The sequence below is a fragment of the Larus michahellis genome, chromosome 6, assembly GCF_964199755.1.
Source record: "Larus michahellis chromosome 6, bLarMic1.1, whole genome shotgun sequence".
Taxonomy (NCBI): domain Eukaryota; kingdom Metazoa; phylum Chordata; class Aves; order Charadriiformes; family Laridae; genus Larus; species Larus michahellis.
Window position 1 is genome coordinate 60692777 of NC_133901.1, and position 11364 is coordinate 60704140.

General features: G+C 44.0%; 1 protein-coding gene across 1 annotated transcript in view; it reads left to right on the top strand.

Annotated features, from left to right (window-relative positions):
* The window catches only part of SORCS3 (sortilin related VPS10 domain containing receptor 3), a 303634-nt gene extending 300133 nt beyond the window's left edge, over positions 1-3501 (top strand). Inside the window, exons 26-27 of the mRNA XM_074591880.1 lie at positions 2555-2715; positions 3323-3501. Coding sequence (XP_074447981.1) covers positions 2555-2715; positions 3323-3387 — 226 coding nt within the window. The 3' untranslated portion in view covers positions 3388-3501. The remainder of the gene's footprint in view (positions 1-2554; positions 2716-3322) is intronic.
* Positions 3502-11364: the final 7863 nt, after the last annotated feature.

An 11364-nucleotide genomic window follows, 5' to 3' on the forward strand; every position in this document is an offset into this window, starting at 1 on the left:
AAATGGATCCTTGTACCACTTAAGCATCCTGAGCCTTACGCATAGCAGCCATCAACCTTGTTCTGTGCTCCAGAACAAGGGAAAGAGCTGGGAAGACCCTGCCTCGTTAAAATCTGACTGAAAATTGAATGTATTACAAATTGGGAGTGAGAGGGAGGATGATTAAACGTTGGTTCTGCTTAGTCCAAAGCTCATCAGCTTGTTGTCCCCTCTTTTATGTTCTGTTCCAAAGAGGACAAACCCAGGTCACAGAGTTTAGGATTAAGTCAGTTACACAGAGTGTCCTCTAGCTTGATTTTTCAGAACAGAGAGTAACTGTTCAGCTCTGTCTAAAACCTCTGGCTCAATGGATCAGAAGTGAGAGTATGCAACAATTCTTAATGGAAAAAGGAGGTGAAAACAAAAGGTTTCCTCTAGCTCTCTGTGATGCAGAGGTCCCTTAGCCATGTGTACTTTTCTGATTAATGGTGATCCCAGCCTGAATACAGAACTGCTGCTTACAGGGAAGGGTTGTGGGGAAAGCATGGGCCTGCATGAATTTTTAATTCTACAACTTTATAGAATCGGTGCTTTGCTGGTTTGCACACAGACTCCTTATTATGAGTCCATCAAGTTATAGACTCGGCAGGCATATTAAACACTGCTGCCAGAGAGACGCTTGTTGAGGAGGTCTGGGTGGAAAGGGAAGGAAGGGAGAAAAGTAGGAAAATAATCTGTAAAAAGGTTCTTTCTTTTCTGGGATATTGAGCATATAGCAGGTCGATACTAGGTGTGTACGGGTGGTGAGTAATGGAGGGGCAACGGGGCAGTCAGTGTGTGTGTGGGGGTTCAGCTCACACTCAGAGATGTGCGGTGGGACGTTATGGCCACCTGTGTCTGTGCTGGGAGGCACGGCAGGATTAGGCATGTGTGTATGGATGCACATATGTACAGCCGTCTCCGTTTCTTATTTCCCTAACTCTCTGAAGTACCTGAAGGCTCTCTGCTTCACAACTCTAAAGAGCTTTTCTCACTTTTCCTCTCAAAGCTCAAAAGACTATTACTTCTCTACCATTGCATTGTTTGGAAGCAAAACTAAGTCTTCCATTATCTCCAGACGTGTTCTTGTGTCCACGTTTCTACACACCTCTGGACGTATTCTGGCCACATAAATCCTATGGGAATGCATTTGTCCTCTCTCATCCAATGTGTGCGTTCCCTGTATAGTGCTTATGTCTTCTACTGATCTGTAAGGCAGGTCTGTAGGTTAGAAAGAGAGCGTAGGAGAAAGGGAGAACATCAGGAGTTTTGTTAACTGCTGCTAAACATCCCAAATACGTCCTGACTTGCTGCTGGTTAGGAACAGAATGCCAAATCAAGCCAATAACACAAGTTTGAGGCCAGAAGTTCACTGGAGTAAAATCAGTATAGATCTATTGAATTCATGAGAGCTGAGGCAATTTCCACTGCTTTCAATCTCTGTCATATCCAGCAGCAGACAGGTTAGCAGAGAGAGATGGCATGTTATATAGCTTCTTTTGAACACATCTTCTTTCTCTCTCCTGTGTGCTTTAAGGAACTGCAAGAATTATCTGATTTTTCCTTATTTTAGCAGTGTGGACTGCGTGGCACAGCGTCCTTTTAAGGGCATTAGAAAAAACAGTCAGTCACTTTCCAGCAGATAATCCTAGCAACCCCCACGGCGCTTAACACATTACTTTTCAGTTCTCTCATTTTAAACTCTCGTTCCTCCAGGGGTTACTATCTAACTATCTGTCTAGGCCTATCTAACGATCTGTCTAACTAACTGACTTTCAAGGATATTGTTCTAGCAGTCCAAGTTAACTGCTCTTGGAAGAAGGAAGAAGAAATAATCCCTTCCCTTTCTTGGCTTCCTGAGCAGCAAGGGAAAATAAGTCCCTGCAAACTTGCATGATCTGTAGCGTGGCAAACTGTTTTTGCAATGAAATGGTAACAAATAGACTTTGGGTGGCTGTTATGAGGTTCAAGTCCTTTCTGTGCTCTGAGGCAGGAGCAACTCTTTATAACTCTTTCTGATGCGGCAGTTCCTACCGAGTCAGTGTGGGCCTGTCAATAGAAACAAGCCTAGCAAATTTTTTTCTCAGCTGATAGTAGTGCACAAATTGATTTTTACTTTCGGTTTCCAATGCACCTTAATCATGTAATAAATACTGAGAGAGCTGGCAGTTGCAGCTGATTGTACTTAGTTGATTGCTGCTCTCTGAGCTGGGTGCAGTGTCCATGGTGTGCATGACTTCTCGTTTAACATGGCAGGACCAGAACATTTAGGTTTACAGCTGGAGGAGCCTCTGGGCACAGGACAGGAAGGCAGTGGCCTGAGCTTTAGACTGCTGTTGGAATTAATGGATGCTAACGGCACTTTCGGAGCTGAAGATCACTGTGGTGCTTTCACCATTCTGAGAGCTGATACTGTGCATCACTGCCAGGGCTGCATTTCTGGGATATTCTCAGTTTAGTTGGTCTGATTAATCAATGACACGCCAAGGATCCCTGCGCTACAGAATATAACCTCTCATTTTCCTTTCCTGTGCAGGAAAATCCCTTGGATTAACATCTATGCCCAAGTTCAGCATGACAAGGAGCAGGAAATGATTGGCTCTGTCAGCCAAAGTGAAAACGCCCCCAAAATCACTCTAAGCGAGTTCACGGACCCTGAGGAGCTGATGGACAAAGAGCTGGACACACGAGTGATGGGTGAGAGACAGCCCTCAGCTGGGGCTTGTTTCACAGCCTGGGTGAGGATGTTGGTCGCTGGGGAGTGAGGAAGGGGAGTGACTGTGACCCCAGGTACAAGCAGAGCCTGAGGCACTGAGATAGGGAGCAAAACTCTCTCTGCAACATGGTAGCCGAGAGTTTTTCTTGGTTTTTCAGCTTTTCTCAAGTGTTACATGACTGGGGTAGGAACCTGGAAACAGCAGCAGGTATGCAGGAGTTAGTAATGGCTGTGGCTCATACCTTTGCCTGCTCACAACCCTGTCTCTCCTGTGGAGGGGTCCCAAATTCCCCGAACCCTCAGAAGAATCATCTGAGCCAAGCTTCGACTGTTGGTGTGCTACCACTACAAGTGAATGTGTTCCTAGTAGCTTAATGAGTTTACTGCTGGTCAACTTAGCTGTAGCAACAGGTTTTCTGCATGCTCCACGCTTGTTGCAAATACAAAAAAGGATGTGCTGCTTTTAAGCACATTTTCTGTCTTTACATTTGCACAAGCATATCCTAAGCAGCAATATAGTGAGAAGCAATATAGACCTAACTGTTGAAGCCACTGCACTGACTCTCTTCTCCGTTTTCTCCTCCACAGGAAGCATCTCAACAATTGCCAACAGTGAAAGCACAAAGGAAATCCCCAACTGCACTAGTGTTTAATACTGAGAATCCACTTGGTCTACAACATTTCTGACTTTTTATTTGTAATTATTATTGTTATAATTATTATTATTATGAAAAAGAAAGAGTTATATGTCATTATTATCATTTGGGAGGGGATGGGGTGGGCTTTTTCTGTTTACCAGGGCTGCATTCATAAATAGCAGGAGTTCTTCATATTTAGGAAACACTCATCAGATTAGAAAGAAAAAACAAAGAATGAGTCAAGTGTGCAATGGGATCTGAATGCCAGCCTCCTGTTAAATATAGAATGGGAATTAAGTATTCAAAACCAACAGGTAGGTGTAGTACCTTAGGCAACATGTTGTAGGTAAATTGTCCCTTTTCAGCCCTTTTCAAAAGAAGTCATGGATCAGCTATTTCATCTTGCCAGAGGGCTCAGGCTGGATTGTTGGACCAGGCTCTGCAATACGCCAACAGCCCTCGCTTCCCAATGACATGCATGTCTCAGCTTTTTACAGGATCTTGCCTCTTTTAATTGCTTTTAATTTCAGTCACCCTCTGGCACTGTTGACTGCTGAGAAAGGGGAAAAAAAAAATCAGAGCAAACACACTCGTCAGTGTTCCTTGGACTGTAGATTGGCTGGAGGGGACAGCACCAGGAGCAAGGAAGGAGCATGCCTGAGTTTATGAATGCAGCCCAAACCCCGTGCATGTGAATAGCGAGGATGCCGAAGGCCTACTGTAGATAATTAAAATGTACATAGCTTTTTATTTCTTGGGAAATAATTTAATGTTTAGTAAAAAAAGATATGTTTAAAACAAAACCTGAACCACATACAGACACACACGCACGCGCATGCACACACACACACACACACACACACGTGCGCGCGCTCGTACACGCCAGCCAACCCGGGACCGTGGTGAGCACCTGAATCACGCCTTGATTCCAAGTGTGTTCCAGTTGTCTGTCAAATTTCAATCTGGCACTCTGTGTATAACTGCAAGCCTTTTTTTTTAATATGCATATATAGTATCATTTCCTATGATGGAGCAGAAGAAGATATTAGCAAGACAGCCTATGAGCCTGTCATGAATATTCTAGTGATGTTCATCATCTGTTCACTTCTGTCACTGTTGTCCACTTCTAAGAAGGATCTCGGTGACATCCATCAGGGAAAATGAGGAAAACAAATGCAAAATTATCACCATCTCAGTGTGGGCAAATATCAGTGTGCTTGCAGTACCCAGTATAACCTCAACTCAACATTGGGCCAGGTTGCAGTAGAATCATAGAATCGTTTAGGTTGGAAAAGACCTTTAAGATCATAGAGTCCAACCGTTAACCTAGCACTGCCAAGTCCATTGTTCCCAGTGAGAAGTCATGCTCTTACCAGCTGGTGAAGTAAAGTGCTATTCAGGATGTGTAAGGGTAGTAAATTTTGGCTGAACATGATGCATGTGGTTAAGGACTGCTCTTTGGAGAGGGGGATGCATGGTCAGACCTGCTTTACTGAGCTAGGAAAGGTCTTTTTTACAAGTGTTGCAGAATGGCTGCTTCCAATTTTGGATAGAAATGCCATCACAGTAATTTCTGCATGGGGGTTGGTGCTTTCTGATTAGAACAGGGACGTTAACGAAGAAAAGGTAGTGAAAAAGCTCTTTAGGAAAAATTTAGCACACGGAGTGGAGGGATAGCCCTCAGGAGTGGTGGAGTTTTGGGTCAGGAGGTTGACCTTAGTGGTGAATTACTTTTATCCATTTTTCTTGAGTTGGTGATATTAAAAATGGGCGTTACTCTGCAGAGTGTTGAGTTACAAGATCCAGCAGGAGTGGAAGGAAGATTGGAGGTACGTTTGGGAAGATGTTCTAGTGCTCACAGAATAGCAGAGAGTGAGGCCAGGTGACAATGTTTGTTGCCATTTTTTAGGATCTGGATACAGGACTCTGCATCACCTTTAATATATCTGGGCTGAAATGAGGAGATGGCTAGAATTTCGGCGTTACTTGCTACGTCTCCACATTGCATCATGCCAGTTGGCTACAAACCAGCCTCAGCTACATGTGTTCACTCTGTTAATGGGCTGGAATGTCTTTCAAAGGTTATAATCCTGATGGATCTGCAGGTGGAGAGAAAAGTGGTTAAACACAGTTTTGCAGAAAAACACAGGAGGTATTTCAAGATTAAAATTGTAAAGCCAAAATGTAGGGAAATACTTTTTTGTGTGAAGTACTAAAGCTAAATATTCTCAATTCTTCTCCTCCATTTCAGTCAGGCTTGTGAGCCTTTTCTGTTGATTTAAAAATAATTCTTTTCTCTTTCCTCCCTCACTTTTCTGCCCTCGTTCCTAATATAAGCTGGAGAGTGATGGCGGTGTTGTTCTATTTTACCGTGAGTTTCCATCCATCACATGTGCATAAACTGTTGCATTACTGTCTCTGTTCTACTGAAACACCAAAGTAGTTTACAGGAATGGCCCAGTCTGGTGATAACACTGTTAGCACAAGGCCATAGCTTCTCATTTAGGTATAGATGGGAGGGATGTACATAAACAATGGTCCTGTGGGCCTTGAGCTAAAGTGAGGGCTGATCTCAGTCTTTGCTGGTCATTAGGATTTGAGGGACTGCTTTTGTGAGCTGCTGCAGAGGACTGAATGTGAAATACTCATTATCTTTTGTATTAACTTTTGTTAAACCAGGAAATTAAGTGAAAATGCTCATTGGTGTTTGGAGTTTTGTAGTTTTTTTACGGGATTGATCTCATGTTGATTTAAAAAGAAGGGCAGGGGATTACAGTTTTCACAATTTCTTTTCAAAAATTTTTACAGTATTTTTACAATTTTTCCCTTTACACTCTTAAAGATGGCTGTTAAATATCTCATAACAGATGGGAGGAAGCAAGGAGGAAAAACTGGGAGTAAGCTGCTGAAAAAAATGGAAACATTTTCACTTCTCAAAAAGAAGTTTAACCTCGATGAAGGCTGAGAAGTTTCTGAATGACACAGTTAATTTTTGGGGAAACATCTGTCCAGAAAGCCATTTTCAATCCAAAATTATCCTAAAGGCACTACAAAGCAAACAAAAAGAGATCCATGGAGACAAAATTAAATGTCAAAAAAACCCTGCCTGCTTCTTCAGTTGGCTCAAACTTCATGTTCCACGGGAGTTGGTGGGTCTCACTGCCTCTCGGGGTAGTTTGTCACACTGCTCTCTGGAGCAGAAGGTGTTCCATGCGCATCAGGGAAGAGCGTCCTAGGATGTACATGGGACCAGATTTCCCAGATTATTCCTGACACATTAGGGCACAGCCATGGCTGATGGCAGCTGAAAAAAGGTTGTGTTCATGACTGAAAGCTGCTCCTTTAGGATACTAGAAGGGTGACTACAGCGTCCCAGTGGATATCCAGGGCTGTATCTATCCATGGGACCTCCGTAAGGTTTGGATTGGGTAACCAGCATTGTCCACCCTTTTTGGAAGGTACTGAGCTGCGGTGTTAGCACAGACTGGAGTATTGGCCACTTTTATTTGTGTCTGTCAGGCTGGGAAATAACAACTTGGGGACGTCATTAGGGTTTTTTTTCCCCTGCAAGTTTTACCCTTAAGGAAAATGTAATGGAAATCCTTGAAGATGTAGGTTATTATTTAACTGAGTAAGGAGGGAAAGAGCCAATGCCATGAGTAGAATGTAAATAGCTTCCATGCTGTAGGTATGTATAAAGAGGAAGAGAAAAAGAGAGAGAGCAAGAGACAGGGTCAGTGCCCTCTGTCACTGCCAGCCTTTCCCCATGATGGATTCTGCTGTATCAGCTGTAATTTAGGAATAACGCATGAGGCCTGGAGACTAGGTGCAGCTTTTGGCTGTGTATTGCTGTCAATCTGATGTAAACACCCAGTAGTTCCTCTGCTTAGTTTAACCTGTGCTTGAGAACCCCAACACTAAGCCCGGAAGGTTCGGAGATGAGGTTTAGCGCGACTGGGGACTGCAGCGTATTTCAGTTACAGTTACCATCAATAAGAGCATGTGCAGGAGAGTGTGCGTTTTCTTCTGGACTAAGCCTTGGTTTCAGGGTTGTGGAAAGATGTCCTGTTCTCCTCCCTTTCCCTTCAATCAGTTCCCACACACATTCCAGGTCTGAGAAACCAAACCAGAATCCTCACATTCCTTCTGATGATGTCCGACAGTGCATTAAACCCAAACCACCACCATGGTTTTAAAGGATTAAATGAGGCAGACAATTGCAATACCTGTATTAAACACAGTAATACAAATGCATGAGTCATATATATACATATATATATATACTGTTCTTGGTTTTATTGTTCCATTTGAATATTTCTACTGTAAAAAAGGCAGTGGTTTTGAAATTGTTGAAAATAAATGTATTTTTGTACATCAGAGTTACCCCTGGCTGCTCTTTCAGTCCTTGTTCTTCTCAAATTTCCTTTTGGCGAAGTCTGCTCTCTATTCACTGAATTTCTATACCTATGGAATTTGCCATACCTAGACCTCCAACTCTGTCTGTCATTCAGGGTCATGCAAAGCACATGGAGGGTGAGCAGAGAAATGTTATAAGGCAAGATATTTAAGATAAAACAACCACCTCTCCTTCCTTTTTACTGCTCACCCTAAAAGTAATTATCTCCTTTCCTTTCTGTTCCACAGGCTGATTCTCTTTGGAGCCTGGGAGGTGAACAGAAGGGGAGAACTATCTGCTTATGCAGACAAGGCCCCATGAATCCCGTGCTCTCACCTAACAGACTTGGGTCTGGAAGAGGCTGTAGAGTGCCCATGCCAAAAAAAAAAAAAAAAATAGAAAAAAAGAGAGAGAGAGAGAGAAAGCAAAAGTACCTTCTTCACTCCTTGGCACAGGAGACTGTTTAAAAAGGAAAAGAGCACAGAAATGTGTCTCTGGACACGCATCAGCCATCTCCCTCCATGGGCGTGCATACACATCCCCCATCCCTCCGTCTTCTCCTTTCCTTCAGCTCTGGAGGTCCATAAACTGCAGATTTCTGGAGTATGGCAGAGATACCTGGCAAACATCTCTCCATGGCTGTCTCCTACTTATGCTTCTTCCCAAGTGTCCACTACTGGTCACTGGTGGAGGTGAGACTAATGGGCCAAATCTTTTCTCTGACCTGATGGAGCTAATCTTTTATGTACATAGTACTTAAGAATGCAGCTGGTATCTGTTTTTTTCTCCTTTTTGTAATCAATGATCAGCTATTTCTGTTTTTCCTTTATGTCAGTAAGCTGAAAAGGTCAGGCGACCAAGGACTAGGTTGGCTATCTCTGAGTGTGATGTATCAGAAATCTCCAGCATCACAGAAGGTCTCTCAGCTTTTGAAAAGTTTGGGTCTGGCCCTCTTTACGGCAATGCCAATCTAACGTTTCTGTTCACAGAATCCTGAAATACAAGTTTTAAACAGACAAGCAGAAATGATGAAATTACCATGGCTTAACACGCTACCGCTCAGACCCGGTAATCGACTATGTGCAGAAACCCAGCTAAGTGCAGTCAAATGCAGGCACTTAAACATCAGCCCTCATCACAGTCTGGGACCAGGAGCAGTAGCTCAGTCTTTGTCTGAATCCAGCTGTTCTTCTGTGACGGATGGACTTACTATTCCCTTTATTAAAGGCAGCGTAAGCACAGTTTGCCACATTATGATATTCTTAGGATTGTGCCAAATACCCCTCTATCAGGGAAGATGGCGCTGGCGGGAAAAGTGCATCATAAATACTCCTGGAGTCAGCTCATCACTGTCTTGTTTCATTCTTTATCATGGTGCTCAACAGCACCCAAGGCTGCTGCATGTGGGACACCTATAGCACAGCTGAGGAAAGTACTGTCAAGGCCATTTTCCCCAGGTTGCTGTGTTGATACTGAAAAGTTTGGCTTGGTTTGGGCTCACTGACTAATGATGCTCTTGTGTTCCCTGTGCAGGGAGAGCCTTTCATTACTTGTATAATGGGAGCACCTAGAGGGCCTGGCTGAGAACGCATCCCACTGAATAAACCATGTCACGGCGATGTCAGTGATGGAGTGCACAAGTGCAATGAGGCCTGGCCGGGGCTGGCTGTATCCTCACCCACACACTGCAGTGTAGGACTTGGAGGAACATGCATGCCTGAACCAACCAAGGCTCTATCATCACACTCTGGGGTATTGGGCTGGATTCTCCCGCTGTAAGGCAGAATCCGAGACGCACATGACGGACCTTTTGTACTGTTCTGGAAGATGAGTGTCCTTCTAAAATTATCAGCCTGAAGAGGCTTATACTCGCTGCTCCTGCTTGTCAGGAGTGCGCCCAGCCTTGCCAAGGTAGGAGAGGAGCCTCTTTCCCTTAGTTCAGTCCAGGCCTTGGTGCAACCAGAAATACAAGTTCTCATGCCCCAGAGAATTAGCCCAAGAGTAGAGGTCTTGTGCTTCTGGTGCCTCCCTGTGAATGCTGCTGCCCAACTTCTTCTAGTCCTTGTTCTGGGGACAAAAGAGACGTTTCCCATCCAGAACTCATGGCACCGTGCACTTCAACAGGGTGAGGTAGCACTTAGCTGGATTTGCCTTCTGCCCAGGTCTTCCTTTTCCCTTGGCCCTCTCCCCAGTGAAGTACTCTGGTTATTAAGCACTATCAAAGCACCATTGCATTACTGACATATTATTGTAATACATCACTTGATTGCTGGTCTGCTGTCATATATCATGGTGCTACATCAGAGGACTGACAGGTGACAGGAACCCTAGACCCAGAGACAGATCACTTCTCTAAGCTTTATGGGCTTTTTTCCTCTAAGACAGCAAGCAAAGGCAAAGAAAGCAGTGTTGGATGGCTGCCACAAAGCTTTCAAAGCCTTTAAATATACCTATCTATACGTTTTTCCCCTGACCCCGAAACATTAATTAAACAAGTCTGCTGATGTTTCTACATGAGCCCATAGAGATGGGCTTATTTTGGGTCATGGAGGATGGAGGGAGCGGTTGCTCACTGTGAAATGTTTCATGAGACTGGCATGTGAGTGTCTGTGTGAGCAGAAGAGAAATGTTTGTCCTCACAAAACAAAAAAAGGTTTGTTCCTGAATTTCAGAAAATTTATGCAGTTGTGCAGGTGGAGACAGGACAGAAGGTAATTGTGGTGTTTGTTATTGGGATTTTACCCATGATCAGTACAAAAGGATTTTGCTTCGCCATTTCTTTATGCTCATTCCACCTGTGCAGGCCCAATGGCATCAGTGAATTTAGTCTTGATTTACACCAGTCTGAGCTCTCACGTTAAGAGGAGTTACATGCCAACTTCAAGGACAGAATAAATCCTTTTTAATGCCTCGTTGTGAATGTCAAAGAGTTTTCAGGCCAAAATTTAGGGGAGATTGTAATAATAATAATAAAACACATACAGGACATAGTGGGGAGGAAGGAGGAGGATGTTTATGAAATGCAACAGAAACGCTATGATGATGTGTGCTTTTAAAAATCCTGTGTTGGTTACATGAACCTGGGAGGCAAAAAGGAGAGAAAAACTGGAAACCAGATGTGGAACAGAGCAGGGAAGAACAGAGGTGGACTGGGCTGTCTGAGAGCCTTTGGCTGACCAGCATGGATGGTGAGAGGGACAGGGATGTTTAACCATTTAATAGTTTTAGCACGGAAAATTTCTGTTGTCTCAGACTGGGTCAACCGCATCAACAGGAGTTGTAGTGCATCCAGGACATGTAAGATGGGGTCATCTCTGTTTCCACACCCTGAGGCTCAGCCTCGAAATTCAAGTTTTAAGCAGCTGATTCCCTACTGAAGGCCCAAGTGTTAAGCACTGAGGTTCCTTGTAGAGCAGTGGTGGGTGAGTGACGGCTCAGGCAGGATTTGTAGGCCATTTTCAGAGCTCAGCTCAGGGTTGTATGTAATTGTACTCGAAGGGTTGGATGGATGGTGTGAAAAGAAGTGGCTCCTGATGTGGGCGGCAGGGAAAGTGGGCCTGAAGAGGTCAGTGGGGAAAGGACAGGAAAATGCGATT